This window comes from Carcharhinus amblyrhynchos, chromosome 24, assembly GCF_965287045.1.
Source record: "Carcharhinus amblyrhynchos chromosome 24, sCarAmb.v2.hapA, whole genome shotgun sequence".
In the NCBI taxonomy this organism is placed as follows: domain Eukaryota; kingdom Metazoa; phylum Chordata; class Chondrichthyes; order Carcharhiniformes; family Carcharhinidae; genus Carcharhinus; species Carcharhinus amblyrhynchos.
The window spans coordinates 38,833,147-38,851,736 of NC_137347.1; the positions used below are offsets into that span (position 1 = coordinate 38,833,147).

At 42.1% G+C, this 18,590-nt stretch overlaps 1 protein-coding gene across 6 annotated transcripts in view; it reads right to left on the bottom strand.

The window, feature by feature from the left end:
* The window catches only part of pum1 (pumilio RNA-binding family member 1), a 149,203-nt gene that overhangs the window by 63,358 nt on the left and 67,255 nt on the right, over positions 1 to 18,590 (bottom strand). For all 6 annotated transcript variants that reach the window (XM_080211293.1, XM_080211291.1, XM_080211296.1 and 3 more), the window contains one exon: positions 5,533 to 5,601. In XM_080211293.1, coding sequence (XP_080067419.1) covers positions 5,533 to 5,601 — 69 coding nt within the window. The remainder of the gene's footprint in view (positions 1 to 5,532; positions 5,602 to 18,590) is intronic.

The window sequence follows — 18,590 nt, forward strand, 5'->3', positions numbered from 1 at the left end:
CTGGGCCATCACCTCCTCTACAAAAGCTACAATCTTTAAAACAAAATCCTGAAAAGGCATAGTTGACCCTGAAACGTCTGTCACGGTGCTGTAACATTCCACCATGCTGAGAATGTTCCACTCCTCAGTGTAGTGGTCAGATTCTCTTCCTCCACAGGGTTAGTGACTGCAGTATGTTACAATGGATCTAAAATTTCAAAATCAGATACCTGATCTCTAAAGCAACCCTTTCTAGATCCCTGCAGGAAATGAGTATTGTTCCCCCAAAGTCTGCACACAACCACCTACATTTATGTAAGCACCTTCTGTAACAAAATAAAATATTCAAATTGTCATTTGGTTGCGTACTGTTGGTAAAATTTTGAAGCTTTTTCATTTTACACTCATCAGGACAATCATAATAATACCAATATCAGGAGAAACAACAATTATTCCCAATGAATCCACCATGAACCAGCAACCACTGAAGATGCTGAGTCCTAGCTGATTTAGCTCACACACTGAGGGATCCTGAATAACCTCGTGAATGATTTTTACATACAACACAAATGTCTTCCAGAGTTATGGGACCTTAAGACCAACCCGAACATACACATTGGTAAACTTGTCAAAAGGGATGGGAATATTCATTTTAACGAGGGTAACTATATGAACAAAATGCATGCCAAGTCAGGCCCAAATTTGTATCTGCTGCTCAACATTCCTAGACAGCCCTGCTTGAAAGGAAGCTTAAAACAAATGCTGCTGGACTCGCGCAACAGCAATCAGTTGCTGCATGATATATATCACAGGATTCATCCCCACAGCTGGCTGCATCCACATACGTATGGGCTGCCCAAGACATACAAAACTGGTGTCCCTTTCTGCCCTATCTTATCTATGGCTAGTTCTGCACAGCATGAATTGGTCAAATGGTTCAGCGAATTGTTATAACCAGTTTTGAGAAAGTTTTCCAGATATACAATAAAGGATTCTTTCACATTTACGAAGACCACACTGGGCTTGCATGTGCTCAGTTGGTATTGCAAGTCTATGCATTAGTATCCCACTAAAGGGAGCCAGATATTTGCGCTGAGCGCTATATCATGGTAATCCAGACCACCATCACCACGCAAATTACAACTCATTGAGCTTATGAACTCAGCAACTCATGCACTTGAGATCAGCTTTAATGACACCATGTATGCCCAAATTGGTGTTGCCATGGAATTCCTTTTAGGCCGTGCAACATCTCGCAAACATCTTTGTTGGGTTCCATGAGAAATGTCTCCAATAGAATGACACCTAACTGCCTACATATTGCATATTTCCAACATGTGGATGATTTCTTTGCTATATTTAGATCGTAACAGCATGTAATAATTTCCTTGCATGCCTTAATGGCTCCAGCCTGCCTTCAAATTCAACTTTGAAATGAAGCAATCAAATGAAATTCCTCTTCCTTGAAAAAAACTGCCAGGGGTTCTTTACCACGGTCTACTGCTAACCTACCTTCACTTGTCAATATCCATATCGGGATTCTTGCAGTTCTATGCACTACAAGACTGGCCTTAGCAGCAACCTTGTAAATAGGACCCTGGCCATTTGCTCACCATGTAAGTTTGATGCTGAAATAGGATGAATCGAAGATATCCAGTGGGATAATGGCTACCTTGATCATGTCATTTCATTAAACTCATGTACAAGCCTAAGGCCATCACTTCTGGTCCTGAAAAGTGCCCAATCTACCTCAGATTACTGGGGAAGGGCAAGGTCTCTCAAAAATGTGAGCAAAGGTGAACCTATGTTTCACACTACTATGCAGTAGCAAAACAAGTGGTCTTCGCCAAACAGGATGCTGCCATCAAGCTAAAAAGACATCCTGTCTACCACACAAATGTGCTAGTGTGATGCTAGGTATGTAGGTCAAATGTCCCAAAGACTGGTGGATCGCATCAAACAGCTTCTCTTCCACTGTTTGCAACTGGCAAGGTATAGCTGTACCCAACCAGCCAGCACTAGCAAAATTCAAATTAGTGTCCAACATTAGATGTGATTCAGTGATTATACTTTGACAAAATGTCTTTTACAGCAAAACAGCTCAAGGATTACCACTAACCAAATTTCTACATCTAGCCAGATGACCAACAGCTTAAGTAGGACATAGAACATTACAGGCTCTTTGGCACTCGATGTTGCACCGGCCTGTGAAAACAATCTAAAGCCCATCTAACGTACACTATTCCAATATCATCCGTATGTTTATCCAATGACAATTTAAATGCCTTTAATGTTGGCAAATCCCCGACTGTTGCAGGCAGGGCATTCTACGCTCTGAGTAAAGAGCCTACCTCTGACATCTGTCCTATATCTATAACCCCTCAATTTAAAGCTTTGTCCCCTTGTGCTCTCACTGTCCACCCTATCTAATTCTTTGATCATCTCATATGCCTCTATTAAGTCACCTCTTAACCTTTCTCTCTCTAACGACAACAGCCTCAAGTCCCTCAGCCTTTCCTCACAAGACCTTCCCACCATACCACGCAACATCCTGGTAAATCTCCTCTGCACTCCAATGCTTTCACATCCTTCCTACAATGCGGCAACCAGAATTGATTGCAATACTCCCAAGTGCGGCCATACCAGAGTTTTGTACAGCTGCAACATGACCTCATGGCTCCGAAACTCAATCCCTCTACCAATAAAAGCCAACACACTGTACACTTTCTTAACAACCCTATCAACCTGGGTGTCAACTTTCAGGGATTTATGCACTTGGACACCGAGATCTCTCTGCTCAACCACACTACCAAGTAACTTACTATTAGCCCAATACTCTGCATTCCTGTTACTCCTTCCAAAGTGAATCACTTTTCCGCCATTTGCCACCTCTAAGCCCAGCTCTGCAGTTTATTTATGTCCCTCTGTAACCTGCAAAATCCTTCCGCACTGTCCACAACTCCACCGACTTTAGTGTCATCCGCAAATTTACTAACCTATCCTTCTACACCCTCATCCAGGTCATTTATAAAAATTACAAACAGCAGGGCCTCAAAACAGATCCTTGTGGTACACCATTAGTAACTGAACTCCAGGATGAACATTTCCCATCCACCACGGCCCTCTGTTTTCTTGAGCTAGCCAATTTCTGATCCAAACCGCTAAATCACTCTCAATCCCATGCCCCCTTATCTTCTGCAATAGCTTACCGTGGGGAACCTTATCAAATGCTTTACTGAAATCCATATACACCACATCAACTGCTTTACCCTCATCCACCTCTTTGGTCACCTTCTCAAAGAATCAATAAGGTTTGTGAGGCACGACCTACCCTTCACAAAACTGTGAAGACTATCCCTAATCAAATTATTCCTTTCTAGATGATTATAAATCCTATCTCTTATAATCCTTTCCAAAACTTTGCCCGCAACAGAAGTAAGGCTCACTGGTCTATAATTACCAGGATTGTCTCTACTCCCCTTCTTGAATAAGGGGACAACATTTGCTGTCCTCCAATCTTCTGGCACTATTCCTATAGACAATGACGATCTAAAAATCAAAGCCACAGGCTCCGCAAACTCCTCTCCAGCCTCCCAGAGAATCCTAGGATAAATTCTATCCGGCCCAGGGGACTTATCTATTTTCATACTTTCCAGAATTGCTAACACCTCCTTCCTTAAGAACCTCAATCCCGTCTAGTCTAATAGCTTATATCTCAGTATTCTCCTCGACAACGTTGTCTTTTTCCTGTGTGAATACTGAAGAAAAATATTCATTTAGCGCCTCTCCTATCTCTTCGGACTCCACGCACAACTTCCCACTATTGTCCTTGACTGGCCCTAATCTTACCCTAGTCATTCTTTTATTCCTGACATACCTATAGAGTGTCTAAAAATGGAGAATAGGATGGAGCGAGGGATTCAGGGAAGGAATTCCAAAGATGAGGGACAAAGAAGCAAAAGGTCCAAAAGCTAAAGAAAGGCAAGGGTGCACAATAGGTCAGAATTGGAGGAGCTCACAGACCTTGGAAGGTTGTGGGAATTGAGGAAATTAGAGATAGGGATGGGTGAGGCCACGATGGGATGAATTTGAAAGGAAGGATAAGAATTTTCAAATCAAGGGATTGCCAGGCTGGGAGCCAGACTAGGTCAGAGAACATAGTGGCAATGGTTGAATGCAACTTGATCTAAGTTTGGATACAGGCAGCACCGATTTTAATTAACTTAAGTCTATGAAGGGTGCCCAGTGATAGCTTTGAGAGAATTGGGACAATTGAATTGAAAAGTAGTAAGATATGAAGGTTTCAGCAGTGGAAGAGAGAGGCAGATAAGTGGCATGACAGAGGTGGAAGTAGGTGGCCTTGGTGATGGAAAGGACATGGGGTTGGATGTCAGCTCACGTTCAAATAGGATGCCAGAGTTGTGAAGAGTCTGAAATCAAAACAAAAATGCTGAAAGCACAAAGTCTGGTAGCTTCAGTAGAGAGAAATAGTTAATGATCAATCTGAGATGGTAATTCTGCTTCTCTCTTCCAGACACTGCTAATCCGACTGATATATCCAGCGCATGGTTTATATTTCCAGTTGAGCATCTGCAGAATGTTGTTTTTGTGAGCAGTACATTGCAGCTACAGACAATGGTCAGGAGATTGAGGGAGTTGGTGGTTTCGGGAATGGCGTTCACTGATGGGGGCAAAGACGGTCTTCCCAACATGTAACTGGAGGAAAGCTTTACTCATCCAATACTGCACATCAGCAAAGCAGCCTGACAAATCAGAGTGTGGAGGGTCGAGAGAGCCAATTGTTATTTAACATACATGTGACACCTGAAACTGTCTTTGTGGGTGTTGGTGCAGAGGAGGAGTACGCAGTTGAGAATTAGGCTTCATTAAATTTTCTAGTGGGGGGGGGGGGGGGGGGGGGGGGGGGGGTGGGGTGGTGGTGGTGTGGTCAAACAAATAGGGCAACTCTGTTGATGTTTTGCCCACTCTCCAGCTTACTACCAGTTTCTCCTCTTCTACAATTAACCAGCTCAGCACATGGGCACAGACCTACCTTATCTGTGTGGTTCAATGCCACACCTGGTGGCAACTTGCACTAAATGAAACACTGAGAAGTTACAAAAAGCCAACTTTTTGAAATCACATTTATTTGAAAAATGAGCCACTGGTAGCAGAGGTGAAGAGTTTTATTAAAGGTCCAACCACCATGTCAGAAGACAAAAAGCATGCCAACTCTTTCAGCTAACTGAAAAAAAATCATTTTATGTGCACCATGTAATTCGCAAAATGAATTTTACAGTAAAATAGGCATTACAGCAGCAGAAAAATCAAAGACTGTAATAAAGTCACAAAATACAAGCTGATCCAGCTGACTAACTTACTAGGATCAATAAGAAAATTGCTGCTCATGATCTTTCTGTGGGACAATATTTTCTCTGGGCAGAGATTTAGCAGTAGCGTCTTTTGCAAAGCCCATACAGTATGCCATTGCTTCCAAACCTGCCCCAGCACCTCCCCCATCCCCCCAACCGCCCATTTTCAGCACCAACTCACCTCTCCCATACTGCGTCCTTCTAATGCCAGAGCCTGAAAGTCATGGTTCAGTTCATCCATTGACCGTACCTGAAGAGAAATAAAACCATATAATGATGGAATCGAGGCAAACACAGACTTTATACATGAGAAATTTTACAAAGGAAACTCCTATTTAAAAAAAATCGACTAGCAACATCATCTAAAAACGATACAGCTACTGGATTAATGAGACATTCAAAATGGGAATTCATAAAGTTGTAATTTCTAGTGCATTTAAAAATAAAAATCACTAGGAAAAAGGCACTCCTCTACTGAAGATTAATTACTTCAGTATCCTGAGTCAGTCAGGGAGGCTTTCAGACAGCCCAAAGTTACAATGGACATTTAGGCAAACAAGCAGTTATAGAAATTTGCTCCTAGCAGCCATCTTGCTTGCCCTGCAGCTGGAGGGAGACAGTCAATCCATCGCCAGACCTCTGCCACTCTGAGCTCATAAGTGTAGTTATGCCACAACCTATATGTCTGATTTGTTCCTCAATTCTGGAGAGCTATGTAGTCTCTGGTGCCTCCACAAATTAATCCCAAAACCAGGAGGTTGGCACACAAAACAAGCAACCAAAACAGAAAATGCTGGAAAATCTCAGCAGGTCTGAAGGCACCTGTGGAGCGAGGACACAGTTAACATTTCAAGTCTGGATGACTCTTCGTCATAGCTGGCACATCTGTTTCTTATTATGGAGCTGCTGGCACAGATAGTATATAAAAACTGATCACTGCATTAAGGCAGAAATGTAATCCAACATAGATTGGCTGTGCAATTGTTATTTAAAATTTGTTTTCATCACAACTGTGCCACCTTGAGGTTACACCACAAAGAGCTTACGATCAAAACTCCGAAAATTCAATTCGAGAATAACTAATCATATTTCAGTTGCTTGATGAGTGTAAAACAGACAAGACTGATACTGATTACTAACTGTGTGCGTGTATTAAGCAAATGTTGCATTTAGAAAACCCATTTCATGATTTCAGACAATTGCAAATGCTTTACAGCCAATGACATAGCTTTGGAGAGCAGTCATTTTCGAACGTGGGAAACATCGCAGCCCAGTTGAATGCAGCAAGCATCCACAAGTAGGCATGATCAACCGGTTGCCTCAAATATTGCTCAGAACAGCAGCGGAAACCAAGTGGCCTTCTTCAAACTAATGCCATTGCAACTTAAGCATCTACCGGGTAAGGCAGAATGGGCTTCATTTTAATGGTTTATCTGTAAGATGGCACCTTCAATACTGCAATAGTCTCTCAGTACTTTATCAGAGTGTCAGCCTAAATCATGCTCACATTTCTGGAATGGGACTTAATCTATAACATTGACTGAGTATGCAATGAGCACTACCACCTGAGCCAAAGCTGACATGAAAGCATTGTGAGTGCCTCCACTCCACATGGTTGCAGGAATAGCTTAATCAATACTCTGCTACAGCTAAGCTGAGGTAGTTTAGAATGAGGCTCCTGAGCAGCTTAGTACATTTTATCTGGGATCAGGTTCTTAATAGAAACAAATTATATTTCTGATGTCTCATCCAGAAATGAAATTGATCTGTACATCAGGAGTCCAATTTCAAAGAGCCAAATGGCATCTTTTCATCTCTGGCTATTCATATGTTCTTAAAGTTAGTTGAGAAGAAAAGCATGAAATGAAAGGCCTGTGTAGATGATAATAAAGAATACATGTATTAGCAGCAGCAGCAGGTGTGACATGCAATCAGAATACAGCAGAAAGGACTATATTTTTATACTGGTGCACAGCACTTGAATTCAACTATGGAAATAAATGCACCCACTTCCAGAGCCAAATAATGCCTGCCAGTCCACGAAGGGCGCTATAACAAACATCCATAACAAAGCAGAAAAAACAGATATAAAAAAGCCAGGTGCTGTAACTGTGTCATAAAATTGGGCATGTTTGAATTTTTTTCAATACAAAAAAATTTCCCAACTGACAACATATCTTTGATCTGGAAACTATTCTATTTTCTATTGCAGAAAAGGAATTTCATTAAAATTAAGATAGATTTCATTCAGGAGAGGTGGAGAGCTGAAAACACATTGACTTGGATCTTTCTTTTAAATTTGTCCTGGTCCCCCCTTGCTGACACTATAATTAAGAAACCCACCAATGCCTCTACTTTCTCAGAAGACTAAAGAAATTTGGCATCTCAGCTACGACTCTCACCAACTTTTACAGATGCACCATAGAAAGCATTTTTTCTGGTTTCATCACAACTTGGTATGGCTCCTGCTCTGCCCAAGACTACAAGGAAAGACAAAAGGTTGTGAATGCTGCCCAGTCCATCACGCAAGCTAGCCTCCCATCCACTGACTCTGTCTACACTTCCCACTGTCTCGGCAAAGCAGCCAGCATAACTAAGGACCTCACGCATCCCAGACATTCTCTTTTCCATCTTCTTCCATCGGGAAAAAGGCACAAATGTCTGAGGTCACGTACCAACTGACTCAAAAACAGCTTCTTCCCTGCTGCTGTCAGGCTTTTGACTGGACTTACCTTGCATCAAGTTGATCTTTCTCTATTCCCTAGTAATGATTGTAACACTACACTCTCTGCGCTCTCATTTCCTTCTTTATGAATGGAATGATTTGTCTGTATAGCGCACAAGAATCAATACTTTTCACTATACATCTTTTATACGTGACAATAATAAATCAAATCAAATAATTTAGTGTAATCTCTTCCACTGCAGTTAACCACCACCTTTTTATTGGGCTTCTACATTCTATAAAGCATTCTGGGATATCTTGTACATTAAACAGTGTCACATAAATCGGATTGCTTATTTCAATTCATCCACTAATCTCGCTGCTGTTTGTGGGACAAATTACATGCAACACTCTTCTGTAATGCACGTTTGGTTATCCTGAGGTCAAAGGAGTTCTTATATAAATGCAAGTTTGTTCTATACAAATGGGAATTGCTCTGTTGCATTGTGCGCCATTAGTATCAAGTTTTATGGTTTTGTCTCCCTCAGTTTTATCCAGCAAATACCTATTTTTCCCATTCTTCCTGACTGTTGTCACATATTTCTATTTTCTACACATTTTCAATTTCATGGTGGTCGGCCCAGGCACAGGAATAATTGCTAGTCAATCAGAGACCCTCGGTGAGTTTATTTGGTAACTGAGTGGCACGAGCTGGAAGATTCCAGGTGTAATTCCCCAGTTTGTCCTGAGCCGATTAATCATAGCCATATAATGGCATAATGCAAACAACTTAGTCTCGATAAACCTAATTAATCATGGCTACAAACGTGAATGCCTGAATGAAGAATTATCAGTATGATGTTACACCAATGCTGAGCAGTCTGTCTGGTGTGAACGATAAAGGCACTGGAGAGCAACTAGTACCAAAGACCTACACTTCATATTAAATCATTATTTTGGGAAGATGCAGATTCCGGGACAGGGGTGCTGACACCTTCTTTTCCACTTCCTCTATTCCAACACTAAAATGCTTGCTTGATACAGAAAAGGCTACATAACTTCTTAGAGATCAAAAACACCTGCACTGTAATCCAGTTAACAGCTAAAAAACCACACACTATAATCAACCACCATTGTAAAGGGCCAGTCCCGGAAATCTACCCGTAATACACGTTAATACAAATTAGTGTTTGAAGAGGCAGTTTCCTCAATTTCAGGGAGACCAAACATAGACTGGCTAAGTGCTTTCCTGATCACCTCCTTTCAGTCCGCAAGTGCGACTAGAGTTTCTACCTGCTCACTAATGATTTGTCCATCCCACTGTCTATCTAAGTCTCCTACCTGATTCCAATAATGCAAGCAGTAGCAGCTCAACTTTCTTCTGGCTGCTTTACAACCTTAACATGAAGGTATTAAGAGGAGGTATCAGGAGTAATATAATGGCATGAACTAAGGATTGGTAACAGCATAGGGACAAACAGTTCATTTTTGGGATGACAGGGTGCAACCTGTAGATCAATATTTTGGCCTCAACTACTCACAATTGATATCAATGACGCAGATTAGGAAGGCTGATGGTACCAAGTTAGGTAAGAAGGTAAACTGAGATTGCAAAGTACAGACCCATTGCTTGATTGAGGAACAAGATAGGAGGTGGACAACAGTCTGGGAGAAGTTTAAAATCATCTACTTTGGTAGAAAGAAGGAAAAACCAGAATAATTTGAAAAGTGAACAGTGAATAAACATTAGCAATCAGAGGGATTTTGGGAACTCTCACACACACACACACGTCAGAGCAAGTTAACATACAGGTATAACAAACAATTAGGAAGACAAATGGCATGAGCTTTTATTACAAGGGGGCTGGAGTACAAGAGTAAGGGAGTCTTGCTTCAATTATGCAAGGCTTTGGCAAGAATACTACGCAGTTCTAATCCTCTTATCCAAGGGAGGATATACTTATCTTAACAGGGTGTGCAAAAAAAGATTCACCAGATTAATTTCTGAAATGAATATACTTGCATTATGAAAGATGAGAATAGACAAATGTCCTCTGGAACTTGGAAGAATGAGAGGTGAACTCACTGAGACCAAAATTCTTCATTAGAGGACTTAACAGGGTTGACAGAGAACTTGCATGTCTTGATAAGGTAGTTTTAGGATAAGAGTTCAGATATTTAGGACTGAGACAAGGAAAAATTTCGTTGCACAGAGGATTGTAAACCTTTGGAATTCTCTTTTCCAAAGGGCAGCAGAGGCTCATTCTATGAGTATACTCAAAGTTGAGATCAAATAGATTTTTAAGCCATCAGAGAATCAAGAATCAGGGGAAAGGGCAGGAAAATGGATTCAAGGTTGGAGGTCAGCCATGATCTGGCTGAATGGTTGAGATGGCTCAATAGGTTAAGTAGCCTACTTCCGTGCGTATTTCTTGTGTTCTTCAAAACCAACATTTTATCTGGTGTCTGTGAGGAAAGCTGCACCAGTGACTCTGGAAGTGCAGGGGCGGTAGACTGATGTCTGGGGATATCCTATGGGATTGGATTGTGACAGAGGTGTGTTTTCTCTTACTTCAGAGGTCTACCTGTCTTTCTTTGCCTCATTCCCAGGCATCTTCCCTTGCCTCATTCCCAGGCATCTTCCCTGGTGCCAGATTTTCCCCAGCTTCTTTCCCGTTGCTGCTATTCCGCTGGAACCAATTACATTTCCTCTGTCCTCACCTTTTGTTTCTATATTTCTCTCTTTATCACTTCTTTTTGTCCTTCACCATCATCACTTGTATCACTCTGGGCCTTCCATCTTATCATAAATTTCTCCCTTGTTCATTTTCTCCCTTTCTCCCGTGGCTCTGTACTAGCTTTAGAGTTGTTCTCTCGCTAATGTTCTGAAAGAAGGTCATCAAGCTGAAACAAACTTTTTTTGCCACAAATGTTGCCTGACCTTTCCAGCATTTTCTGGTTTTATTTTTTAACATCAGGCTTGGATAAGCTGGGTCCGTCATGCAATTTTGACAAGAGGAACAATGTGACAAAATATGCACAAAAACACCGATCAAGGCCAATGATTAATGGTGAAAACAAATGTTTGTTGGACCACATTTTGGAAAGTAAATTCTACTTTTGATATTTTCATGAAAACCTCATAATCTTCTTGTGAGACAAACACACAAGTGCTATCAGAAAAGATAGAAATCCATTTCATTTAATCTACAATCTGTACACAACAGAAATTATATGAACCAGGTGAAATACAAGTTCAGAAAATGCTGGAAAATCTCAGCAAATCTCACAGCATCTGTGGAGAGAATATAACCAATGTTGAGAGTCTGGATGGCCCTTCGTCAGAGTTGACAAAGGGGTATCTAGATTCGAAACGATGGCTCAATTCTCTTTCCAAAGATGCTGTCAGACCTGCTGAGACTTTCCCAGCATTTTTTTGTTTACGATTCCAGCATCCGCACTATTTTGCTTTTATACAATAAAAGCTATTCTATATTAATAATGAGAAATTATCATTTAGAAAAAAATTGTATCAACAGCCCTTTTAAATTTTAGGCAGATTAAAAAGTTTGAAAATTTTTTTTAAACTGAAGCTAAATATCGTTTGTAAAAGCTTGCTAGCTGCAAAATTATTTTGTTGGGGTAGGTGGGCAGTTGATGGCTATATAGATGATTGAATATGACTAAGTTATATTCAATAACTTTGAATATAACTTCATGCGTGCTGACCCCAAGAGGAACTAATCATCACAACTCAGGCTGCGAACCAACACACTCAAAACACAAGGCAATTTCTGATGTCTCAAAAGCAACCAAACTCTTTTCATCAGCCACTTCAAATTGCAGACTATATTATAAGCCACCTTCGATGGTTCTGAATCTACAGTGCAGAAAAAAACAAGTCCCAACATGAATTACAAAAGAAGAATTTTATGTTTGTGTACAAGAGATGTCCCATTCCACTTTTTAAGCTGTTGTTGCTTCACCGACGAGGGAACTATGGTAATTAGACTATACATGGAAAAACTGTTTGTATATTATTTTCATGTGGTCTACTACATGAACTAGAATATTTCGGGTTTGGGCATCTCCATGCACAAGTAACCTTCAGGTTCTCGCTAAGCAGGAGAACGCATTCAGCTTCCGCTCTGTAGCCTTGGATGTTACTATAGTTTTTGGACCAAATATATCCATGAGATCTTATGCAACTGTCAGTTTACTATTTATCTGCAGTGTGCGCAACACTGGCCACTTGGCCAACCAAGTGTAGAAAGGGCAAAATGACAAAGTTTCACTTCAGCCACATACCAGAAAAAGAAGCACTTCCCACTAAGAAAATAAAAGCAGAGCCACTCAATACACATCAGCTAATAATGGCCACAATGCCTTTGAGCATGTCAGAAATTACTTCGCACACCAGAAAATAGACACTGAATGATGCTGGTGGCAGCATTTTTGGCACTAAGGATCCCAAAGACCGTGTATGACATGGACTGCAACAGTCCAACAAGGTGGCTCATCATAGAGATCGATAATACAAGTCCTGCCATAGCCAATGGTGCCCACATCCCATCAAAGAATAAAAAAAATTCACGTGCAAAGCACTCAATCTGGGAATACCAGAGGTTGACGCAGATACAACAGCCAAGGTTTTGAGTACCACTGAGAGAGGAATTGCTATAATAGATTCTGGCTCTTGGAGGCCAATTATTATAATCCCCAGTACGTAACTGCTAGAGCTTCCCAGGTAAATCTTTTCATCCAAACCACTTTCAGCTGCTACACTGACGACATGAAGTCACAAGGCCTGGAACGGGCTATTCACTGATAGTTCCAGTATTCAGCTTCATTCACAATAATGAAGCAGCCGGTGCCAGTGTACAGTAGAACATAGACAACATACAGGAGGGGCTTACACGTGGATAGGTAAAATCTGCACCAGCCGAGTGCTGGAGAAAGGAACAGAAGGATGAGGGCGGCATGGTGGTACAATGGTTAGAACTGCTGCCTCAAAGTCAGGGAGCTGGGCTAATTTCGACTTGGGTAAATTTATGGAGTTTGCAAGTTCTCTCCATGCCTGCGTGGGTTTCCTCGGGTGCTCTGGTTTTCTCCCACGTCCAAAGATGTGCCGGTCAGGCTGATTGGCCGTGCTAAATTATCCCTTAAGTGCAAAGACGTGTAGGTTAGGGGGATTAACAGCGATACGATAGGGCATGGCTAAGATGCTCTGTCAGATTCTGCGCAGACTCGATGGGCTGAATAGCCTCCTTCTGCATTGTAGCGTTCCATGATATAATGATAAAGATTAGACAGAGATTGAGAGGCCAACAATCATTGATGCAATTTTGATGGCACCCTCCACCCCACTGATCGCTTCTGCCAATAAGGAAAGATCACCAATACCATGTGAAAGAAATAATTTCAAAGTTCCCCAAAGTCCAGCAGAATGCTGACTCGAGACAAAAATCTCCTGTTCCTTAGTCAAAGCTGACTCAGTATCCTGGAATTCTTCACCTACCAGAATTGTGGGAGTGCCATCAGCATAAGGACTATTGTAGTTCATGGAGAGAAAACACAAACATCGCCTTCCTAGGCAATAAATGCTGCCTTGCCAGTATTACCCACACAAGAGAATGAGAAATATACCATAAGATACAAATCAAGCTGGAATGGACAAAACATGTTCATTTAACTAAATACATCAACTACAAAGGATTGTGAACATAGCCTAATCCATCATGCAAACCAGCCTCCCATCCACTGACTTCTTGCTGCCTCAGAAAAGCAGCCAGCATAATCAAGGACCCCACGCACACAGGACTCTCTCCCTCCAGGGAAAAGATACAATAGTTTGAACATACATACCAAGAACAGCTTCTTCCCTGCTGCGATCAGATTTTTGAATGGTCCTATCATACATTAAGCTGATCTTTCTCTTCCCCTTACCTGTAACTGCAGCACTATATTCTGCATGCTATCCTTTCCTTTTCCCCTATGTACTTTATGAACGGTATGTTTTACCCGTATAGCATGCAATAAACAATACTTTGCACTGTATCCCATTACATGCGACAATAATAACATCAAATCCATTAAAATCCAAACAGAAGTATTATTAGCTACACCCTCCATTAAGCCAGCAAGGCAAAGTACAAAGTCCAAGCACTTAGAATGAGAGACAGTTAAACTGGATATGAAGACTCGCGCTAGTGGGGTGCAAAATAAGAAGTAAAATGATAACATCACAACTTTATCTCAAACCAGTGTGATTGGGAAGGACGTAACATTCATCCTAAGGAAATACAGAAAAAATAAAGTAGACAAAGTCAGGTTCATGAACCAGTGTTTCAGCAATCAGGATGCACTTCATCACTCATGTGAACAGTTACAAGACAAAGACCTGAAACTGCAACAATAAGGGAAAGGAAAACAATCCAATACACAAGAATGGTAAAACAATTCCTAGCAACCTGAATATAAGTTTTCCAAATATTCACAATAAATTTAAGATATCCCACAAGAAGTTTAAACATTAAGCAGACAGAAATACTGCGACTAGCTTTCACCTTCTGAAGTTGAGAAAATATCAAGAATAAAAGCTCAATGAGTTATAGCTTCCATCCCTCAATTCACTCAAGCCCTGATGACACTGAAAAGATTTCTCTCTAATTACATCTCTAGATTAGTAGATTCAAAGTAAAATTTATTTGATTTCACTGCAGATTACCAGTGAATAGCGTATGTTATTGAATCAAAACCCAAACGTGTCCCTGCTTCAGCCAGTACGTATGCAGGTTCCTTTGCACTTCTGCGCAATATCTTCCTCTAAGCTTTAAGCAGACACGAGTACAGTAAACTCAGCAAAGAAATAAACCATTACTTCAGGGCCAGTTACGTGGAAGCCATTCTTTCAGTTCTTGCATCACTGTCTTCATTACCTTCTCACTTAGATCATTGTGATCACACTCAGTGTGCCAACTGATTAACAGTAATTAGAGGGGTTTAAGGATTACATACAAATAGCAGCCAGTAAGCTAACATTGCTGTACAACTCTATATTTGCTCAGGTAAGTTATCTCATCATCAGCTCTGGTAAAGTAGTTCCTGTAACCGCTGTCCTGAGACAAGAGTTATTTTACATTCAACTTAAACAATGTGATTCTATCGCAAAATTCTAACTTGCAATAAAACACAAGACAACCATTGCTGTCTGTACACACATTATATTGTTAATTTAACATAATCAACAGGAGTAGGAATAAGGCACCTCCAGTCTGCTCCTCCATTCAGTAAGAACATGGCTGATGTAGTCTCAGCCTCAACCCCATTCTCCTGCCTGTTCCCCATAAATTAAACAGGATTCTTAATAGGAAAAGTGACACTGGACCACATGGGCTGCAGCAATTCAAGAAAGCAGCTCACCACCACTTTCTCAGGTAGTGGGCAGCACAGTGGTTAGCACTGCTGCTTCACAGCTCCAGGGTCCTGGGTTTGAATCCCAGCTCAGGTCACTGTCTGTGTGGAGTTTGCACATTCTCGAGTCTGCATGGGTTTCCTCTGGGTGCTCCGGTTTCCTCCCATAGTCCAAAGATGTGCGGGTTAGGTTGATTGGCCATGCTAAGGAATTGCCCTTTAGTGTCCAGGGATGCATAAGTTAGAGGGATTAGTGGGTATAATGTGCAGGGATATGGGCGTAGGGCCTGGGTATGATTGTGTTCAGTGCAGACTCGATGGGCCAAAGGGCCTCTTTCTGTACTGTAGAGTTCAGATTCTCAAGGGTAATTAGGGATGGGCAATGGATGTTGACATAACCAGTGATGTGCACATCCCATGAAGCGAATTATAAAGCTGTAAAAGTGGTCAGCTTCATGAAACAGTAGAGTAGCTTGATGTTATTCAAGATATTTTCATGTCTCGCACTTTTCAAAAGTCACCTCTTAATTGCTACATGGAGAGCCTCTCATGTTTCCTCCCAGGCTCCTAACTGGTCAATTGACCATGTTACACAGTAACAGCCGCTCCATTCTTAATATAACCTTGCCAACTGACTAAGTTCACGTGTTGCCACACCATGTACACTATACCAAGGTTCTCTACAGAGGACACATGTCCCATTTCAGATCCGTGAAAAATGTTCAAGAGATCCACCCAAAATAGCCAGAGAATGCGTAGAGAAAGAACAGTGGTGATTATAGACCAATCAGGATTGGGGTTGGAACGAGAGAGAGAGACACACACACAGAGAGGCCATGACATGAAGCTTTTTTTCATTTCCCAAGAGACACAATTGTGTAAGTCAAATAAGTTCACAAAATTCCATGGCCATGTTTTCTACTCCTCTTTCACTCCACCCTGCTAATGTGTTCATTCTTGGCTGCACCACCCACCACCAACCGCCACCCCCCCCCCCAACCACCCGCCCTCCCCCATAGATACTCTTTGCTATTGTTCAGAGTTAGAATTAATGCGCAAATGAAACTATAGCAGAAAAACAATTCTCCAGATCCAGAAAACGCAGAGTCAGAAGCCTCACAACACTAGTTTCATGTCCAACAGGTTTATTTGGAATCACGAGCTTTCGGAGCTCTGCTCCTGAATCAACTCATCGGATGAAGGAGCAGCGCTCCAAAAGCTCGAGATTCCAGATAAACCTGTTGGACTTTAAACTGGTATTATGAGACTTCTTACTGTGCCCACTCTATTCCAATGCTGGCACCTCCACATCAAAAATGCAGAGACAAACAATCAAATAATTTAATTGCAAACAGGATAAAATTTCCTGAGTTGTGCAGGCTGAACTTCCAGGATATGGAAGCAGTTTTATAATTGAAAAGTGAACAGTGCTACAACACTACATACATTATAATAATTTGCCGGGTGTTAGCGATGGAAAGGTGGTAGGACTGGAGGGTCTTAATGACATTACTGTTACTAGAGAGGCGGTGCTCGACAGACTGGAGGGGCTGATTGTGGACAAGTCCCCAGGACCGGATGGAATGCATCCGAGGGTTCTGAAAGAAATGGCGGAGGTTACAGTGGATGCATTTGTGGTTATTTTCCAGACATCGCTGGATTCCGGGGAAGTGCCGGAAGATTGGAAAACGGTTAATGTTACGCCGTTGTTTAAGAAGGGTGCCAGGCAAAAGGCAGGGAATTATAGGCCGGTTAGTTTAACGTCTGTGGTAGGTAAAATGTTAGAATCCGTCATTAAGGAGGAAATTGCGAGGCATCTTGAAGGGAATTGCTTGATAGGGCAGACGCAGCACGGTTTCATTAAAGGGAAGTCGTGTCTGACAAATTTACTGGAGTTCTATGAGGATGTGTCTAGGGCGGTGGATAGAGGAGAGCCGGTGGATGTGGTCTTTCTGGATTTTCAGAAGGCGTTTGACAAAGTACCTCATAAGAGGTTATTGCAGAAGGTCAGGGGACTTGGAGTTGGGGGTAAGGTGTTAGCGTGGATAGAGGATTGGTTGTCAAATAGGAGGCAGAGAGTGGGGGTCAACGGGTGCTATTCGGATTGGCGGATGGTGACTAGTGGAGTGCCCCAGGGGTCGGTGCTGGGGCCTCAGCTATTTACCATTTATATAGATGATCTGGAGGAGGGAACCAAGTGTAGGGTGTCGAAATTTGCTGATGGCACCAAGATTGGGGGAACGGCAAAATGTGCGGAGGGTGTGGAGAGTCTGCAGAAGGATCTAGATAGGCTGGGCGAATGGGCCAGGAAATGGCAAATGGAATTTAATGTTGGCAAGTGTGAGGTGGTCCACTTTGGTAGGAAGAATGGTAGGAAGGACTATTACTTACGTGGCGAAAAACTGCAGCAGGCGACGGTGCAGAGGGACCTCGGGGTCCTTGTGCATGAGTCGCAAAAACCCAGCTTGCAGGTGCAGCAGGTGGTCAGGAAGGCGAATGGGATGCTGGCCTTCATAGCGAAGGGGATTGAATATAAAAGTAGGGAGGTCTTGCTGCAGCTGTATAGGGCATTGGAGAGGCCACAGCTGGAGTACTGTGTGCAGTTTTGGGCGCCGCACCTGCACAAAGATATTTTGGCCTTGGAGGGAGTGCAGAGGAGGTTTACTAGGCTGATACCGGAGTTGAGGGGGTTGAGCTATGAGGAGAGGCTGAATAAACTAGGCTTGTACTCGTTGGAGTTTAGAAGAATGAGGGGAGATCTCATTGAGACGTATAAGATGATGAATGGGATGGATAGGATAGAGGTGGAGAGACTCTTCCCGCTCAAAAAAGACAGTAGGACTAGGGGGCACAGCCTCAAGATAAAGGGGGGGCGTTTTAGAACGGAGTTGAGGAGGAACTTCTTCACTCAAAGGGTGGTGAATCTCTGGAATTCTCTACCCGTTGAAGTGGTGGAGGCTGCCTTGCTAAATATTTTCAAGAAGCGGGTTGATGGGTTTTTGATAAGAGAGGGGATTAAGGGTTATGGGGAGAGGGCGGGAAAGTGGAACTGAGCCACGACAGATCAGCCATGATCTTATTGAATGGCGGGGCAGGCTCGAAGGGCCAGATGGCCTACTCCTGCTCCTATTTCTTATGTTCTTATAAGGTATACAGATGTA